General features: G+C 38.7%; 1 protein-coding gene across 2 annotated transcripts in view; it reads right to left on the bottom strand.

Annotated features, from left to right (window-relative positions):
- TPTE2 (transmembrane phosphoinositide 3-phosphatase and tensin homolog 2) overlaps positions 1-21,280 on the bottom strand; it is a 94,383-nt gene that overhangs the window by 56,526 nt on the left and 16,577 nt on the right. The window contains exons 2-7 of one of the 2 annotated variants that reach the window (XM_025364343.1): positions 21,019-21,072; positions 19,731-19,784; positions 19,126-19,179; positions 8,778-8,837; positions 2,862-2,912; positions 1,311-1,472 (exon numbers count right to left, since the gene is read on the bottom strand). In XM_025364343.1, the coding sequence (XP_025220128.1) occupies positions 1,311-1,472; positions 2,862-2,912; positions 8,778-8,837; positions 19,126-19,179; positions 19,731-19,784; positions 21,019-21,072 (435 nt within the window). The remainder of the gene's footprint in view (positions 1-1,310; positions 1,473-2,861; positions 2,913-8,777; positions 8,838-19,125; positions 19,180-19,730; positions 19,785-21,018; positions 21,073-21,280) is intronic. The other variant, XM_025364344.1, reaches the window with a different exon arrangement.

Below are 21,280 nucleotides of genomic sequence, written 5' to 3'. Positions count from 1 at the left end.
TCTTGAATTTCTTTGAGTTTCCTCAACACAGCTATTTTGATTTCTTTGTCTAAAAGGTCACATATCTCTGTTTCTACAGGATTGGCCCCTGGTGTCTTATTTAGTTCATTTGGTGGGGTCATGTTTTCCTGGAAAGTGTTGATGCTAGCAGATGTTCTTTGGTGTCCGGGCATTGAAGAGTTAGGTATTTATTGTAGTTTTCACTGTCAGGGCTTGTTTATACCCATCTTTCTTGGGAAGGCTTTCCAGATACTTGAAAGAACTTGGATATTGTGATCTAAGCTGTCTCTGCTTTAGGGGGCACCCCAAGCCTCCTAAACTCTGTGGTTCTTGCAGACTCATAGTGGTACTGCTTAATGGTCTAGGACAAGATCCAGGATAATTCTCTGCGTTACCAAAAAGAGACTCTTGTTCTCTTCCCTTACTTTCTCCCAAACAGAGTCTCTCTCCCTCTCTGTTCTGAGGCACCTAAAGCTTGGGGTTGAGTGACACAAGCACCCCTGTGGCCACCACTACTGTGACTACACTGGGTCAGACCTAAGGCCAGCACAGCACTGGGTCTTGCCCAAGACCTGCTGTAGCCTCTCCTTAGCTATTGCATAAGTTTGCTGAAGGCCGTGGGGCTCTACAGTCATCACATGGTAAAAACAGCCAGGCCTGTGTCCTTCTCTTCAGGATGGCAAGTTCTCCCAGCCTGTGGGTGGATCCAAAGGCGCTGTCTGGGAATCAGGGTCTAGATCAAAAACTTTAAAAGTCTACCTAGTATTTTATTGTGCTATCGCTGAGCTGTCACTCAAACCACAAGATGCAGTCCCTCCTACTCTTTCTACTCCTCTCCAAAGGCAGAGGAGCATCAATCCACGGCCACCTCAAACACAGGCCATGGGGGTTACTGCCACACTACCGCCAATGTTCTCATAAGGCCCAAAGGCTCTTAAGTCAGTTGGTGGTGAATGCTCCTGTGAATTATTTTAAAATGCTTCTGTTCTTTTTTGTTTTGTTTTGTCTTTGAGATGGAGTCTTGCCCTGTCACCCAGGCTAGAGTGCAATGGCGTGATCTCGGCTCAATGCAACTTCTGCCTCTCAGGTTCAAATGATTTTCCTGCCTCAGCCTCCCAAGCAGCTGGGATTACAGGCGCCCACAACCATGCCCAGCTAATTTTTCTATTTTTGGTAGAGACAGGGTTTCACCATGTTGGCCAGGATTGTCTCTAACTCCTGACCTTGGGGTCCTCCCACCTCAGCCTCCCACAGTGCTTCTTATAAAAGTACAAAATAGCTTAATGCATTATAAAAATAATCAAACTTACCCTTCAACAAATACTCGAAGAAGAACATCCATGAGAAAAAATAAGGCAATAGCTAGAGAAATAGAACGATACACCAAAGGAATATAAAGTTTGCTATCATTGAAAATTAGGTCGGCAAGGAGAAGAGTGACATCCAGTAAGACCAGGAAAACTCCAAATATTCTAAAATAAATAAATAAATAAATAAATAAATAAATGCAAAGATAAAGGGGCTTTTGTCCCTATAGCTATACTATATTTAAGCCACTGATCAGGTACCAAAATGTTATTATTTAGTATTAAGCTGCCCAGTGGCAGGAAAAACTGTAATGCCTTAGAATCTCAGAAAGTCACTCTTTTCACCCAATAGAAGCAGTTCTTAATAAACAAAATTTTCACCAAACCACTTCACAAGATATTATCATGCCCTTTTATAGTAGACACATCAGACCAACACTTCAAGAGAAAAGTAAAACTGAATTAAAATCACCTGTGTCTGTTTGTAAATTCTTCTTAAAATTTGAGAATGTCATAAGAAATTTATACCAATTTCTCATAAAAAATAAACCCTCAATCTGGATAATTCTAAAGAATTTATTAATAAAAACCAAATGAAAGCATGAGTAACATATGCTCATAAAAGACCAAGATTTTTCATCAGTGACATTCTCAACAAGTACATGATTCCATATTTATGGGTGCTTCTAGCATAGTGATGGGTACATGAGTCTTGAACTCTAAAGTACCTCCTGCCACTTGCTGTTACATATTCTAAATACATTCTCCATAAACTGATTAGACTATTTGCCTAATCTATGAAGATGAATTAGTCTTCAAAGTAGTTTTTTAAAACTTGCAGCTCAAATTAAAATAGTATTAATTCAAAAGGAAACAATTACATTGCATAAATCTGTATCATAGTATGAAATCTTACTCTTATGTAGAGAAGAGTCTAAGTAAATTGTTTCCAGAATTAAAGAGTAATTCTAGATGTATAAGGTACTTAATAAAACACTTTACTAATAATTATAGAATTTTAACATTTGATTTTCATTAATGTTACTTTTACAGATGGAAGAAAAACAATATTAATAAGTTACTATTAATCTTAGGCAAAAGCCATTTATTTGCAAGTCTTAATGTCCAGCTTAAACCAAAATTCCATGATAAATTAGATTACATTAGATGGGGGCACATGGCTACTTAGCAACTGATGGACGGTGGAAATGCTTTTTTGGTTTTTTTATTTCAGTCTTTCTCATTGAAGTATTAAGTCTCATATATATATATATATTTTTTTTTTTTTTTCTTTTTTTAAAAGATGGAGTATTGCTCTGTCGCTCAGGCTGCAGTGCAATGGTGCAATTTCAGCTCACTGCAACCTGTGCCTTCTTTTTGTATTTTTAGTAGAGATGGGGTTTCACCATGTTAGCCAGGCTGGTCTTGAACTCCTGACTTCAGGTGATCTGCCCGCTTTGGCCTCCCAGAGTGCTAGGATTACAGGCATGAGCCACCATGCCCAGTCAAGTCTCAGATATATTTAATACATGATGTTTTCTATGTCTCACATACCCAAATGCAAAGGATGATACAATTGAACGCACAATTTTCTTAAGCTTGGTGCTGCAAAAAGAAGTAAAAATAAAATTAATCAGATTTCTTCTAACATATATTGTAAGTTTAACCAAAAAACAAAGGCCTTTATAAATACAATTTTAAAAGAAAGTTATTCAGAAGTTGTATGACAAAATGCTTTTTACTAATAGCTAAAATTTTATTCTTTCTGTTCCATAAGTATTTTACTTTGCTATCCAGAACATATGCAAATAAGACAGTAAACTTTGGATGTTTAACATTTCCGTTGCATGCAAAGCCCCAACCCCAACTTTATGGCAATACTAAACTTAAACTTGTGGTCATCAACTCAAGGAGTATAGCATGAAGACAGAAAAGGGTGGTAGAAGAGAACTGTATTTTAATGCCGGCCTGGGCAAGTCATCAAACTTTGGCCAGATCTCAGTTTCCACTGCAATAAAATAAGGCATTTCAGGAATGAGCATAGGGAGTAAATGATGCTCTTGTCATCTCTTCAAACGAGACACCTAGTGAACAGATACACATTAGCAAGAGTCGCATTTGAGGTTGCAAATGAACTTCAGAGGTAAGACATTTTAGTAAGATATACTTCAAAGGAGAAACACCCGAAAGACTGGGCTCCTTCCATTAATCAAAGGAAGGAGAACCTGTTTGATGGAGCCTCCAGTAATGCTTTATTTTACCTTATGGCTGGAGACAAGGTAGCTGATGAGGAACAATTCTTTTGTCCTGCTGAAGCCTCCTGTGTTGGAAGCTCATCAGGAGGAGAAGTCTTCAGGAAGTTTCTGTCACACTGAAGCCTCCAACACAGGACTCAAATTCCACCCCGAGAGCCATGAATCCTAAGACAACGCTCATAGCCTGTGCCTAAGACTGCAGAACAAAGAGGGCAGATACTGAGCAGAACTGGGGCACTGCCAAAATTGGCCTTCGACATGAACAGACATTTCTCAAAAGAAGACATACATGTGGCCAACAAGCATATGAAGAAAAGCTCAATATCACAGATTAGAGAAATGCAAATCAAAACCACAATGAGATACCATTTCACACCAGTCAGAATGGCTATTACTAAAAAGTCAAAAAATAACAGATGCTGGCAAGGTTGCAGAGAAAAGGGAACACTTATACATTGTTGGTGGGAGTGTAAATTAGTTCAACCATCGTAAAGAGCAGTATGGCAATACCTTGAAGAGCTAAAAGCAGAACTACTATTTGACTGAGCAATCCCATTACTGGGTATATACCCAGAGGAATATAAATCATTCTACTATAAAGATACATGCATATGAATGCTCGCTGCAGCACTATTTACAACAGCAAAGACATGGAATCAACCTGCGTATCCATCAATGACAGATTGGATAAAGAAAATATGGTACATATATACCATGGAATACTATGCAGCCATAAAAAAAGAATGAGATCATGTCTTTTGTGGGAACATGGATGGAGCTGGAGGCTATTATCCTTAGCAAATTAGTGCAGAAACAGAAAACCAAATACTGAATGTTCTCACCTATCAGTGGTAGCTAAATCATCAGGACTTATGAACACAAAGAAAGAAACAGACACTGGGGTCTACTTAAGTGGGGAGGGCAGCAGGAGAGAGAGGAGCAGAGAAGATAACAATTTGGGTACTGAGCTTAATACCTGGATGATGAACTAATAAGTAAAAAAAAAAAAAAAAAAAAACCTCCCTGACATATGTTTACCTATGTAACAAACCTCTCATGTACCTCCAAACCTAAAAATAAAAGTTAAAAAAAAAAATTGGCCTTTGCTGAATGATGTTAGGTTAACCTGAGATAAAGGAAATCCCCAATCCTTCTAATCTTCCCCTCTCCACCTGGACCCACCACCTCCACCCAGGCTTGGAGAGTTAAGGCTGATGTAGATGGAGGATCAATTGGCCAAAAGAGGTGAATTCTCTCCTCAACTTGCCATTCTCTTATTACAAGAACTTTTGATCCCACACAGTCTACTGGATCTCTGGGTATCAAGGAAATGTCATAAATCTGAATTCACTTGACAATGTCACCATACAGAACCAAGCCTGACAGATTACGAAGGCATGAAGGAGTGGCTTGGGTGGCTTTAGCCCCTTAATCTGTTTCAGTGTCCACTGAAACTATACCAAGTAAATATACAATTGAGACTTTTTTGGTTAAAAAAAAGTGTACTATGTAAATGCAGCCTCAAGCAGTTATGTGCAGTTTGCAGGGAAATAAGTATGACTCAATAAATTCATATCCAGGAAAAGTACTGTTCACACTCGGGAGCAATAGACAGACACTCCAACATGCAGCAACTCAAAGCACAGCCTCCATGTACCTTTCCTAAAAACAATTACTCAGAGTGCTTGAGTCAGCTGAGCAATGAATCAAAACGAAGAACATGGAATTAAGGAAGATGACTTACAGAGAAAAGATGGTAAATAATATAAACTCAGAATTAGGTTAAGTCTAAATAATAATTGTTAATGTAGCATAAAAATGTAGCAGGTGAAAATGTAGATAAATGATTCTAGAAGTAAAGATAAATCATATAAAATCATGAATAATAGTATTGATTTGAATTTTACACTAGGATTCAAGGTGTGGAAGAAGACAGAAGTAAAGGCAGGCTGCGTTTCTTATCTTTCACAGGTATAAGTCCAGTTTTATTCTTGATAATGATGGAGAAAAATGACATAATTATGTTTTCTATATGTTTAAATGTAAACATTGATAGACTAGAAATGGGCTTCTGACTTGCATATCAATAAAAAATGCAAGGGATAAAAACAAATCAATAGCAAAATATAGACCAATTTAAAAAGAAAATATCAAAGTATTTTTAATAAAGAAAAAGATGATAAATAAAACCAAACATACCAGAAATCATAAATACAAACATATTACTCTCATATTGCATATTGAGAAATACTCTCAGATAACTTTGAAATTAAAGGCATTATGTGCTATACGCGAGAGACAAAAACTAAATTTAAATGACAATTTAAAAATAAAGAGACAGAGGCCAGGCACGGTGGCTCACATCTGTAATCCCAGCACTCTGGGTGGCCAAGGCGGGCAGATCGCGAGGTCAAGAGATTGAGACTATCCTGGCCAACATGGTGAAACTCTGTCTCTACTAAAAATGCAAAAAATTAGCTGGGCGTGGTGGTGCATGCCTGTAGTCTCAGCTACTCAAGAGGCTGAGGCAGGAGAATCTCTTGAACCTGGGAGGCAGAAGTTGCAGTGAACTGAGATGGCACCACTGCACTCCAGCCGGGTGACAGAGCAAGACTCCGGCTCAGGGAAAAAAAAAAAAAAGAGAGACAGAAAAAGATACGAGATACTAAACCTTAAAACACTAAAAGTTCCAATATCAATATCAAAGTTGAATTAAAAGCACAAATATTAACTATGAACATGACTTATTTTTTATCAATAGAAGGTGGGAGCTACATGACACTAACAAGACCATGTTTAATGAAATGGGATTTGTATTAAAGGCAGGTGCTACCTCTCCCGCTGGACACATTTTTCTCTGGTACAGACTCTGGGGGTAGGGAGATGGCCGTGATGCAAAACACTAAAAACACTGTAGTGACTCTGGTTTTCCTGCTCACTCTAGATCACTAAAACAGGGTAAGGACAATACAGGGGGATGACATTTTCATGTTGAGAAAACTATGAGTCACTTACAAGAAAAGTAAATTTCTACACTTTATACCTTAAGACAAAGTAAATTCAGGGCAGATATTTTATTTAAATGAAGAAAATAAATTCAAAACAGAAATTTTGGTGAATATATTTAAAATCTTGGGGTAAGAAAGACTTTCTGAGAATAACATTAAAAGCAAAATCACAAAGAAAAGTACAGATACATTTGATTACATGAAGATTAAATACTTTTATATAGTGAAAAGCAAGACAACCTGGGAGAAATTACTTATATTACATAAAATAGAAAAAGGATCAATAGATTTAACTTTTCAGTTGAAAGACAGAAAAACACCCCAATTTTAATTGGGCAAAGGTAGTTTGCAAATGATGAAATATTAACTTAGAAAGGGTAAATGAAGGTGTGTCAAGAATGTGCATTAAAACAAATATATTTACTAATATCGAATAAATCAATGATGGCTAGTGCTAAGTGTGGGAGGGGAGAAATGTACACTTTGCATCTTGATGTTAAAGCACATATCAACATCAATAGTGTCACAATCATTCCTTTTGACATAGAATTTCCACTTCTGAGAATTTATAACAAGCAAATAACCAACAATATACAGAGATTTAGCCTCAAATATATTCATTTTTTGTAATACTTAAAAACTTGTAAAAACTTAATTGTTCAGCAATATCTATTAAATGAATTATAGCACATCTACACCATGAAATATTACACAACTGTCACAAATAATGTTGTAAGTGCACATGAATATGTATTAACAAAAAAATATAGTCATGATGTCATGAAGTAATAAGGTTATTTACAAAAGAATAAAAATAAGTACGGTCTCATACCTGTAAACAAAAAAAGTATATGCTTAAAGAACTTAGAAGTGCATGCATCCAAGTTTAAGAATGACTATATGTGGGTACATTTGTTGATTGTATTTTCTGATTTTCCTTTAGTGAACTCTTACGTTATTTTCAGTTTTTAGAATAAAACCTATTCACAGAGCTACAGAGTTTTCAAAGTATTTTTGCATGTTATTTTAGTTTTATTACTAATTTTTTACAATACAATATCCAGTACATAGATAGCATCATAACCAGTTTACATTTGAATAATATGAAAGTTAAAGAGGTTTAGTGACTTGCTGAGTATCAGGTTAATGAATATATGATGTCGAAGCCCAGCACTGATTTCAGCTTTTACTATAAATCCAAGATCATTCCCCTGGTATGAAACACCAGCATTTCTCACAGGGACTACTGCGAATTCCTCCTATATCTATGTAATGAGACTTTATAATTTAAAAATAAAATGAAATGAAAACCTGCTTTGTTTGGAGTGGGGAAAGAAGGAAATGCTTGCCTTGCTTAATCTGTCTAATTTTGCTTCAGCCCTGGGCAGCTCCATTACAGAAAATGTATAGCTAATTTGCAGACACACAGTTTAATTCAGTGGCAAATTCAGGGTAATTTGAAGAACTATTTGTATTTGCCCTGTTTGTTTCCAATCTTTGTTTAGACACCAACAGCTTACAACTATGGCGAGTTAACTTCCTCTATGGCAATACTTCCTCTCCAGCATTGACCCAAGCTGGCGAATGGTTATACAACTGGGCAAGAAAGAAGCAGAAGAAAAATCTCCTGAATGTATCTGCAGTTCAGACACAAGCCAGTTTAAGAATGTATTGTTTCATTACAGTCAGTACATGATAAAATGCCTTCAGGTCAGTGCAACAGGAAGTACTCTAGTGAGATTAGAAACAAATAAGAATAAAATCCCAATGAGCATAAAGAGGTTGTTAGTCAGCAAAACATGTTTGCTTTTGCTATCAATACCACTTGCTCATAGTCAAAATCTACAAAATTGGGAATCACACAATACCCAGTAAAAATGAGAAATGTTCACTAGTGATGAGTTAAGTAGCATTCTGCATCCCTGTTTTTTTTTTTTAAACTTTTAATGGAATTAATTTCTTCTAAGAATACTTTCTACATTTTCAGGTTAGAACAACATTTATTTCTGAATGGATGGAATTTTTTTTTCAAAATAATACTTGTCTAAGAATTCAACTGCAGTAAATATGGTGTACCTTCCCACCCATACATCTTGATAGCTTTCCATAGTTTCCCTTTTTCCTTCTTGCCTCAGCATAAGCCCTATTTAACTAAAGACAAGAGATCCATCAATGGCTCCCTCCTTCTAAACTTGAAACTGACTTACTCATGTGAAGCAACATTTTCAGCATCTTCAACTTCAAACTTGGAAAGTCGTTCTAACATACTTTAGCCATCAAAAAAAAAAAAAAAAAAAAAAGCAAAAATATATCGTTAGATATTTGCTACACAAAATAGTGATGAAAAATATATTTGAATAACAAGAATCCCATGAATCTAAAGGATACAGTAAACATGACTTAGCTCACTGGAAGACTTAATATTTAAGAAAGAAAATTACAATCATTAACCAGAAACTCTTTCCTCATGGATACTCCCAACACTGAATTTTGCATATTTTTGTCTTCTTTTCTCTCTTTCTATATATATGAAGATACATAAAAGAACATGTCTACAGATGTAAAATATATAAATAATGTGTATAGACATATCTCAAAGACATTGTGGGTTTCATTCCAGACCACCGCAATAAAGCAAAAACTGCATTAAGCAACTCACACAAATGTTTTGGTTTCCCTGTGCATATGAAAGTTATGTTGGCCGGGCGCAGTGGCTCAAGCCTGTAATCCCAGCACTTTGGGAGGCCGAGACGGGCGGATCACGAGGTCAGGAGATCGAGACCAGCCTGGCTAACACAGTGAAACCCCGTCTCTACTAAAAAATACAAAAAAATAGCCGGGCGAGGTGGCGGGCGCCTGTAGTCCCAGCTACTCGGGAGGCTGAGGCAGGAGAATGGCGTAAACCCGGGAGGCGGAGCTTGCAGTGAGCTGAGATCTGGCCACTGCACTCCAGCCCGGACTACAGCGTGAGACTCCCTCTCAAAAAAAAAAAAAAAAAAAAAAGAAAGTTATGTTTACCCTACACTATAGCCTATTAAGTTTGCAATGGCATTATGTTAAAAAACTTATGTACATACCTTAATTCAAAACTACGTTATTGGTTAAAAATGCTAATAACCTGAGCCTTTAGCAAGTCATAGTCTTTTTGCTGGTGGAGGGTGTTGCCTCCATGTTGATGGCTGCTGGCTGATCAGAGTGGTGGTTGCCAACGGTTGGGGTGGCTGAGGCAATTTCTTTTTTTTTTTTTTTTGAGACGGAGTCTCGCTCTGTCACCCAGGCTGGAGTGCGGTGGCCGGATCTCAGCTCACTGCAAGCTCCGCCTCCCGGGTTCACGCCATTCTCCTGCCTCAGCCTCCCGAGTAGCTGGGACTACAGGCGCCCGCCGCGTCACCCGGCTAATTTTTTGTATTTTTAGTAGAGACGGGGTTTCACCGTGTTAGCCAGGATGGTCTCCATCTCCTGACCTCGTGATTCGCCCGCCTCGGCCTCCCAAAGTGCTGGGATTACAGGCTTGAGCCACCGCACCCGGCCGAGGCAATTTCTTAAAATAGAACAACAAGGAAGTTTGCTGTAGCTAATGACTCTTCCTTTCACAAGTGAGAATTAAGTGGTGAAGCCATCAGGTCCTGGACTTTGTTGAAAGCCTTTTTATTACTGATTCAATCTCATTACTTGCTTATGGTCTGTTCAGGTTTTCTATTTCTTCTTGGTTTAGTCTTGGTAGGTTGTATGCGTCAAGGATTTTGTCCACTTCCTCTAGGTTTTCAAATTTATTGTAGAGTTGTTCATAATAGTCTCTAATAATTCTTTTTATTTCTGTCATCTGTTATGAGGTCTCTTTTTTTGTTTCTGAATTTACTTATTTGTGCCTTCTCTTTTTCTTAGTCTAGCTAACAGTTTGTTGATATTTTTAAACCTGCTTTTTGTTAACCTTTTGTAATTTTTGCCTCAAATTTGTTTATTTGTTTGTTCTTCATTATTTATTTCCTTTTAATAATTTGGGGTTTGGTTTGTTCTTACTATTCTAGTTTCTTGAGGTAGAATTGTTCAGTACCTTATTTGAAAGTTTTCTAGTTTTTTTGATCCAGGCATTTATTGCTAAAAACATACTTCTTAATAACTGCTTTTGCTGTGTCCCCTATGTTTTGGTATGTTGTGTTTCTAGTTACATTTGTTTCAAGGAATTTTTAAATTTCATTCTTAATTACTTTCTTCACTCATTGTAACTCAAGGGCATGTTGTTTAATTTCCACATGTCTGTACAGTTTTGAATGTTCCTCTTGTTATGAATGTCTAGTTTTATTCCATTGTGGTAAGATAAGATACCTGATATAATTTCAATTTTTAAAAATTTGTTGAGACTTGTTTTGTAGCCTAACATATGGTCTATCTTGGATAATGTTTCATGTGCTGATGAAAAGAATGTGTATTCTGCAGCTGTTAGGTGAGATGTTCTGTAAATGTTTGTTATGTCCATTTGGTCTATGGTGGAGTTTAAGTCTATGTTTCTTTGTTGATTTTCTGTCTAGATGATTTGTCCAATGCTGAGCGTGAGATACTGAAGTGCCCAACTCTTATTGTAACTGGGTCTATCTCCCTCTTTAGATCTAGATATTCACTTTATATGTCTAGGTGCTCTGGTGTTTGAGTGCATACATATTTACAATTACACACATATTACAATTATATTTCTTGCTGAATGGAACCCTTTATTATTATATAATAATCTTGTTTGTCACTTTTTATGGTTTTTAACAAGTATAGCTATTTCTGCTCACTTTTGGCTTCCATTTGCATGGAATATCTTTTTCCTTCCCTTCATTTTCAGTCTATGTGTTTCTTTACAGGTAAGGTGAGTTTATTTTAGACAAAATACAGTTGGGTCTTATTTTTTAATCCACTCAGCAAGTCTATATCCTTCATGGTGTATTTAATCTATTGACATTCAAAGTTATTATTGGTAGGTGAGGAGTTACTGCCAACATTTTATTGTTTTCTGATTGTTTTGTATATGTTTTGTTCCTTTCTTCCTCTCTGTTTACTTTTGAAGTTGGGTAGTTTTCTGTAGTGATAAGGTTTCATTCCTTTCTCTTTCTCCTTTATGTATTGACTCTAACAGTGACTTAAAGTTTTGCATGTTTTAATGATAGCGGTTATCATCTTTTTACTTCCAGATGTAAGACTCCCTTGGGCATTTCTTGTAAGGCTGGTCTACTAGTGATGAATTATCTTTGTTTTTGTTTATCTATGACAGATTTTATGTCTTCTTCATTTGTAAAGGATAGCTGTGCTGGGTATAATATTCTTGGCTGAAAGATTTTTTTCTTTCAGAACTTCAAATATATCATCCCATTCTCTTCTAGCCTAAGGTTTCTGCTGAGAAATCAGCTGTTAGTCTAATGGGGATTCCATTATAAGTGTCTTACTTCTCTCTTGCTATTTTAAAAAATCTTTGTCTTTGATTTTTCACAATTTGATTATAATGTCTGGGTTCAATGTATTCTTTGATCTTCCTGAAACTAGATGTCTAGCTCTCTTTCAAGAGTTAGGAATTTTTATGCTCTTATTTTATTAAATATGTTTTCCTCATATTTTCTCTTCACTTTTCCTTCTGGAATGCCCATAATATGAATATTTGATCAAATTAATGGTGTCCCATAAATCCTGTAGGCTTTTTTCATTCTTTTTTGCCTGCCTGTGTTATTTCAAAGGACTTGTCTTCAAGTTCAGAAATCATTTATTCTGCTTGATCTTGTCTGTAAAGCCATTGATTGTATTTTTTCATTTCATCCCTTGAACTGTTAAGCTCTTAGGGCTTCTGTTGGTTCTTTTTATGATATCTGTATCTTTACTAAAGTTCTCTTTCAAATCCTGTTTTCCTGATTTCATTGACTGGTCTATGTGTATTACCTTATATCTCACTGAGTTTCCTTAAGATTATTCTTTTTTCTGTCGTTTCATATATTTATGATTGGGATCTATTACTGGATAATTATTATTTCCCTTTGTAGGTGACATGTTTGCTTGCATTTCATGGTTGGTGAGTTTCTATATTGATTTCTATGCATCTGGTGTAAAAGTCACCTTTTCCAATTTTATGGAGTAGCTTTACTTGTATGAATTTATTTGTATGAATGGGTCTTGGATGTCAGTCCATTGGGGTATACTGGCCTTGGTTCCACATGGATGCAGTAAGTGTAGTCTCCATGTAGTTTATTAGCTCTGATCCACACTAGTAACATTTGCAAGTTACTCAGTGGCCTAGGCTAAGGAAGTTTGTGGTGATGGTGGTGCAGCTTTGCCAAGGGTGGGCTCACTGGGCTGTTTCTCAGGGTAGGAGTGTGTGCAGGCATACAGTGGATCAGAAAACTTGGAGTATGGCTTTATGTGGCTGGCCATGGTGCTGTCACTCTAGCCAGGAGCATGGGGATGAAGTTGCTCAACCAAGACATGCCAGCCAGATGTGCCTTGCAGGACAGTTTCTCAGGCCCAGGATGCAGGCACACAGCTGTTTGCCTGGCCTGGAAGCATGCACTTCTGGAGTGGCCTGAAGGGCTGTTTCTCAATCTGGTATGTGGGTACATAGCTGCTCATCTGGCCTGGGGCCAGTCTGCTGGGGGAACTCATAGGCCAAATATATAGCTGCATGGCTGCTAAGCTGGACTGAAGGTATCTTTGCCAGGACTGCCCAAGGGGGGTGTTTCTCCGGCCTGGGATACAGTCAAATGACTTCTCAACTGTCCTGGATGTGTATCTGCTAGGGGTAGTCCATAGGGCTATTCTAGCTCAGGATGTGGGCACACTGCTGCTCAGGTGGCCTGGGTGGTGCCTGCCAGGGGAAGCCCACGTGCTGCTATGACCCACGATGTTCCTCAACCTGGGACACAGGTATGTGGCTGCTTAGCTGGCCTGAGGGTATGCTGGCCAGAGTAAGCTCCCAGGGTTGTTTCTTGGCCCTGAGACTTGGGCATACACAGTTGCTTGTCTCTCACGTCTGAGACACAGGTGCAAGGCCCACTCAGTGGTGTGCCTGCTGGGGGCAGCCTGTGGGACTATTTTTCAGGCCCTTATTAAAGGCAGAGGGCTCCTGGGCAGGCCAGGAGCATGTCTGTGGTGGATGGGGCCTGCAGGGCTGTTTCTCAGGTCCTGAGCATGGGCTCGGAGTCACTCTGTTGACCTGGGGGTGTATCAGCTGCTCAGAGGCTTAGGGGCCTCTCCCACTTGGGAGAGGGCAGGTAGTGGTTTGGCTGGCTTAAGAGTGAGTTTACCCTGGATGGGACTGCAGATTAATCTTCTGTCTGGAAGTGTGGTGGTGGGGCTTGATTTCCCTGCTCTGCAGTACTTGAGTTACAGCCAATCCTGGGACCAACCTCCACACAGCTGGGATTGTGGCTTTAACCCACCCATGTGGGCTTGGTGTACTGAAGGTAAAGCTACAGTGCTGGAGAGGCACAGTGGCTACTGGCCCCCAGAGGAGGGCACACTCAAGAGATGACTCTGGTCTCAAGATGGTGCTGTGTTGCTGCAGCTTAGGTCTCTGGGGGTGGGAAGTCTTCACCTTGTACTCCTAGTCCAGGACATGCAGCTGTGATAATTCTTGGCAGTACTCCAAATTGGCCTCAGGGCTTGCAAAGACTGTGAGATTCTCCTGTTGTAAAGACTTTGTGTTTGTGATGGCAGTGGGGCTGGTGGGGATCTTCTGCTTACCTTCACCCTGCAATGAGACGTCCCTCCTCTCTCTGGGCCAATTCAATCCAGACGGGGGAGAAGGGGCTGCAGAGGCTGAGTGTTTCCATGCTGTGGGGACTTCCAGTCACCACAGGTGTGTCTCCACTCCTTTGCTGCACTCTAGGACTATCCCTTTGATACTCTAATCAAATCTTAGATGTGTATTTGTTGCCTCGGTTCTTTCTTGTAGGGGAGAGAAGCACCAGGCATCTCTAGTCACCCATCTTGCTTGATTTACCATAATTCGTAAGGGCCCTAGGATTTTCAGAATAGTCAATGATTGTTGGCTTCAACTTAAAGCCACCAGCTTCATTAGCCACTAACAAGAGAACTGGCCTGTGCTTTGAAGCTTTGAAACCATGCGTTGACTTCTCCTCTCTAAATACAAAAGTCCTAGATGGCATCTTCTTCCAATAAAAGGCTATCTTGTCTACACTGAAAATCTGTTGGTTAGTGTGGCCACCTTCATCAATTATCTCAGCTAGATCTTCTGGATAACTTGCTGCTCCTTCTGCATTGGCACTTGCTGTTTACCTTGTACTTTTATGTTAAGGAGATGGCTTATTTCCTTAAACCTCATGAACCAACCTTTTAGCTTCAAGCTTTTCTTCTGCAGCTTCCTTACCTCTCCCAGCCTTCACTGAATCAAAGAGTGAGGGCCTTGTCCTGGATTAGGCTTTGGCTTAAGGGAATGCTGTGGCTGGTTTGATCTTTTATCCAGACCACTAAAACATTCTCCATATTAGCTATCAGACTGTTTTGCTTTCTCATCATTTGTATGTTCACTGGAGTAGCAGTCTTAATTTTCTTCCAAAAGTTTTTTGGCTTTTTCATTTTGTTTTTTGTTTTACATTCACAACTTGGCTGAACTGGTGCAAGTCTAGCCTTCCTCACAATCATTTCTAGCTTTTGGTTTAAAGTGAGAGACATGTGACTCTTCCTTTCACTAGGACACTTAGAGACCATCGTAGGCTTATTAAATGGCCTACTTTCAATATTATTGTGTCTCAGGGAATAGGGAGGCCCACGGAGAAGGAGAGAGATGGGGGAATGGCTAGTCAGTGGAGCAGTCAGAACCAACATGTCATTAATTAGGCTGGTCATCTTAATATGGGCATGGTTTGTGTTGCCCCAAAATAATTACAATAGTAACATCAAAGATCACTGATCACAGTTCACCATAACAGATATGATAATAAAAAGTTTGGAATATTGCAAGAATTATTAAAATGTGACAGAGACACAAAGTGAGAACATGCTGTTGGAAAAATAAAACCAGGAGACTTGCTCAACGCAGGGTTGCTACAAACCTTCAGTTTATAAAAAAAGTAATATCTGAGGGGCAATAAAGTAAAGCACAATAAAACAAGATATATCTGCATACACACACACACGTAAATATAAACTATATATGTATACATATACATATATAGGCTAAAGATATACACATATATGTTTTCATATATACACACACATGCTTATATATATAAAAGGATATATATATATGACTACTGATGTTATTAATTTGGGTCAGTGCTAAAGAGTATGTCTATATATATAGATATGTATATACACATTTAAATATGAAAATATATAGACATGTATAGAGACATGTGTATCTACATACACACAAATACATATTTATATACCTATATATACTACATATATAGCTAAAAGATGTATCTGTGTATATATATACACACACATATATACATGTGTGTTGTGTGTTGTGTGTGTGTGTGTATAGATAGATCCTTTAGAAGTGACCCAAATTAATAACCTCAGTAGTTTTCAATGACACCACCACTGAAAGGCAAGTTATATCAAAGATATATCAAAGTAGTGAAAGACTACTGATGTCATTTTATCCGGGCCAGTGCTAAGGATTAAAAATGAACAGGTCAGGTCAAGTGACTTCAGAGACATACTTTTCTGGTTGAAGTTATATACTATTGCTCTACATTTATAAACTGGTTGAACTCTGAAAATGTCTATGTCAGTGATTTGGAGTCTACTATTAATATATCATTTTTTCCTAGAAGAAAACCTTACATTATGTAAAGGTGCTCTTGGGCCTTAACAAACAGTCTAATGAATCACAGTTTAAGTGCAGTTCTGTATTACTTCATTTGTGAGTGAATTTTACCAATCTCAATACATCCCTCTCTTCTTTCTCTCCATATTTTGAAATTTCACCCATCATTGATGACTCTACCACACATTACTCTTTTTAATTCAATGGAGTAGTAGCTAAAGGATTAAAAATGCACATAGCAAGACTCCACATGTTATCCTAGACTTAATTTTTCTGATACAAATTAGCAATAATTATTCTACAATCTATAATCTAGTTACCCTGAAAAATTGACATTAATCAGTTATTTATTTGAAACCTGGTATTTAATTTTTCTCTGGAAATGAAGTTTTAGATGTTTGTAATGAAATTTTTTGGCCTGTGAAAAAAACTTAATGAATCAAGTTTATACACATTTCTTTACTCCTAAACATAATCCCCAAGTTACTGTTTCTGGCAAAATTTACATAAATTCAACTTCAGTTTGTAAATACCCACCTTGCTTGCCCTTGTAATTTTCTCCCTTCTCACGTTCAAATACCACCAGTAACTCTTCACCAATCATGGATGTCTTTCCTGCCCCTCAGATAGGGCTAAGTAACTACAGACCCAAGGCAGGGCCTCCATACAATCTGATGGTGGGTTTACCTTTGGGGCAGTAGCCTCATGTGGTAACAGACAGAGAGACCGGGGTCTATTAGCTTTGTTCTTTTCTGTTGAGAGCTCCTCAGCTCCCTGCCCACTGTTACCTCCTCCTTGCTCCAAACAGGATGACTGCCTCTTTTGGCTCACTCTGGTAGAGTATCATACAATACACACATTCTCATATTTTCCTAAGGTTTCAGGGTGCTGCTAAATAAGGGTGACTAATGGAATAGGAATAAGAAGCATTCCTCTTAAGACCTATTCCTCTTTTATCCAACTAGATCGAAGAAAGAAAGGTAACTGCAGATACTACAGTAATAAGACTTTACAAAACAGTGTCTAAAACATTTTGTATTGTCATGGATGCTCCAATGAACTTCCCAAATCTGAATCTCTCTTTTCCACATGTATGCTTTTGTGTGTGTCTACGTGTGTATTTACATATATATGTTTACATCTAGTTTTTTATTTACTTAAACCTCAAATTTTGTTGAAAGTCCCTTCATGTGTTACTGTTGTCATGTCACTGAAGGCAGTGCTGATGGAGCAAAAAGGTACATAGGCACGGAGTGAATTTCTCTTTTTTGACACTATTAGCAAATACGTTTTTTGTACCAAAAGTAGATTTTCCATAAATATGAAATACGTACATATATAAGTAAGAGTATGCAAATCCTACCACATAAGCCCAGTAAGTGAAGTCCAACAATTAACAAAGACTCATTTATCATGGTCAATTAATCAGAGATTGATTAAACTATATATAAATTAAACCTATGTACATATTAGAAATACATTTTAGCCAAGCACAGTGGCTCATGCCTGTAATCCTAGCACTTTGGGAGGCTGAGGTGGGCAGATCACGAGGTCAGGAGTTCAAGACCAGCCAGGCCAATATAGTGAAACCCTGCCCCTACGAAAAATACAAAAACTTAGTCGGGCATGGTGGCACGTGACTGCAGTTCCAGCTACTCAGGAGCTGAGGCAGGAGGATCGCTTGAACCTGGGAAGTGGAGGCTGCAATGAACTGAGATCGTGAGACTGTGCTCCAGCTTGGGCAGCAGTGAGACTTCGTCTCAAAAAATAATAATAATAATAGAAATGCATTTTAATTTGCCCGTGCCTCCAACGTCCTATAAAATAAGGACGTCTAATAAATCTTTTAAAGATTTATTTATTGGCTTAAAAATCAATACTACATACAAAACTCACATACTATTGCTTAATGGGCAACTACAGAATTCTCACCTAGATGTTTCCTTAATCAGTCACTGATTAAACACAATCCTTTTATTCCTTCTGTAAAATCTCATTCATTTTGCAAATTTTCTTGAACATTACACTACAATTAACTTGAATCAGGTTTTCCATATTACTTACACCTTTATGATTTATTTCTAGGAGAGGTTTTCACATGACTGGGAAAACTCTCCATCACCTCCTTCCTTTCATTGATCGTGCTAGTCTTTCCTGCCCATGAGACATAGTGAAGTACCCTAAGGAAAGTGGCATCCAACGAGGTGGTGGGTTTGGGTTGGGTCTGGGCACCAACCTCACATGTGGACAGAGCTCTCGAGGGTGTGGGACAAGTCCACATTCCATTAGCTCCATTCTTTTTTTCCCTGGGCTTCACTACTCCTTATTGGCCGCTATCTCCTCTACGTTGCAAAAAGGATTCTCTCCTACCTTGGCACACTATGGTAGGGTCTCAAACTCAGGAAACCTGAATCCCTTAAAAAATTGCCTACTAGAAATTGAGGGTGACAAATACACTAACAGGAAGAAGCAGTTCTCCTATGAACTGACTTCCTTATACAACTCCATCAAAAAAGGATGCAAAGTTACCTACAAATGCTACAATGAGAAGAACTGGAAACCCTGTTAAAAACACTGTGTGGCCATGCAGGCTCCTGAGAGTAAATTCCACAAATGTCCGTCTGTCTCTGTGTTTTCTGTTTCCATTGGGTGCGTGGGTTTGTTTGTGTAAATGTGTTGACAGAAGTGTGTATGGATGGAGATAGATGGATCTGTTTGTGTCTGTGCTTGTGTGTGTGTATAGCTCTAAGCACACTTACGCATACGTGTGTCTTTATGGATTGATAACTCACCTTTTACTGACAGGTGACAACAGGGCTGCTCCTTTACGTTCACTGCTGTGTGGGCTAGAGGATGATTAAAGAATACAGTCAGCTAGGAGACATGATTCTAAATTCACTTTTTTGGAAAAATTAGCTTTTATTACTCTAGACAGAAACCAATTAATTTCTGTCAGGAAATCTGAGTCCCATAAAAAAAACTGCTTACTAGGAACTAAGGGTGACAAATACACTAACAGGAGGAAGCAACTCTCCTGTGACCTGCTCTTCTTTATACAACTCCACCAAAGAAGGATGCAAAGTTACTAACAAATGCTACAATGAGAAGAATTGGAAACTCTGCTAAAAAAAAAAAAAAAATCTATATGGCCATGCAGGCTCCTGAGAGTAAATTCCACAAATGTCCGTCCGTTTCCTTTCTCTTTGTTCTAGGTTTCCATCATGTGCATGGATTAATTTGTGTACGCATGTTGAAGAGAAGTGTGGGTGGGTGGGTGGGTGGATGGATGGATGGATGGATGGATGGATGGATGGATTTGCTCATGTGCCTGTGTGTGTGTTTAGTTCTGTGCACACTTATGCTGATGGGAGTCTCTATTTAACTATTTATTACTCACGTTTCAATCGTAAGTGTCTCCTTGCTTGCTCCTTTAAATTCATTTGTCTGTGTACTAGTAGATGATAAAAGAATACAGTCAGATAGGAGACATAATTCTGAATTTGTATATTGGAAAAATTACCTATCATTACTCTAGACAGAAACCAATTAATTTCTGACTATTCATTTGTATAGCACTGTTGGAATATGGAATGTCTTTTTTCTTTATTACAACTGAGGATTTATATGACAACAACCAAAATCATAAGTTGGGGAAAATAGTAATGCTTCTCAGTTTAAGTACACCTCTTTATTATGACCTCAGTCCCAATGTGTGACAGACTTTGTGGTGGGAGCTATTTCAAACTCAACTCCTGTTTGCAGGTAGTCAGCCCTCTTATTCCATTCAACGTTCTGCTTCAAAGGCCCTCCAATACCTCCTTACCTTCACCCAGCATGGTGGTTTCTCCTGCCCCACAAAAAGGGTCAGGTAACTAGAGGACTGACACAGAAGCACAACCCAGTGGGACAGTGATTTGAGGTTTGGAGCTCCAGCCTCCGTGGTGGCAGAGTTCTGGAGGGTGGAGAACACCTCCAAGGCTCTTAGCTCTGTTGCTTCCTGCTGAGGGCGTCACCGTTCCCCGTGCACTCCTACCTCCTCCTCGCTCCAAACAGGATTCTCTCTTCCCTCGGCCCACTCTGCTATGTCTCACACACAGAAAATCAGAGTGTCCAAGGCATTTCACTGCTACTAACAAAAGGTGAAAAGACAGTAACAGAAGCCTCTCTCTATAGTCTGTTTCTTTTTTTCTAAACAACTGTAAAAACGTGGAAGTTGTCGATACGTGATACAGTGCGATGATAAAGAAACTGTTTCAGAGACACTCTGTGTTATCCTGAACACTTCTGAGAGGGAATCTCACTAATCTCAGTCTCCGTCTCTGTCACTGTTTGTGTGTGTGTGACTACACATCTTATTTATTTATTTATTTATTTATTGCGACAAAGTTTCACTCCTGCTGCCCAGGCTGGAATGCAGTGGCATGGTCTCGGCTCACTGCAACCTCCACCTCCCCCAGTTCAAGTGATTCTCTTGCCTTAGCCTCCCGAGTACCAGGGATTAGAGGCACCTGCCACAGAACCTGGCTAGTTGTTATACTTTTAGTAGAGACGGGGTTTCACCACGTTTGCCAGCCTGGTCTCGAACACCTAACCTCAGGGGATCTGCCTGCCCCGGCCTCCCAAAGTGCTCAGATTACAGGTGCGAATCACTGCACCTGACCATGCGTACATCTCTTATAACTCACCTGTCACTGGGACTTCTATCAATGATGACTCCCTCCAGGGCATTCGGATCGGGACTAAAGGACAGATAAGGTCAGAGTCAGACACAAGGCGTAATTCTAATGTTTTGCAACAAATAGCCAGTTAGTCTATGCGCTATTCCCCAGTTACACTGTAATTATTCACATGTATGTATATCACTAAATTGACCTAGGATGGCATTTGTTTTTTATTAGAAATGAGGTTTTATATGTCAACAGTGAGTATCTTAGCCTGTGAACACAG

This window comes from Theropithecus gelada, chromosome 17, assembly GCF_003255815.1.
Source record: "Theropithecus gelada isolate Dixy chromosome 17, Tgel_1.0, whole genome shotgun sequence".
Classification (NCBI taxonomy): Eukaryota; Metazoa; Chordata; class Mammalia; order Primates; family Cercopithecidae; genus Theropithecus; species Theropithecus gelada.
This window is presented reverse-complemented; position numbering and strand designations above follow the sequence as displayed.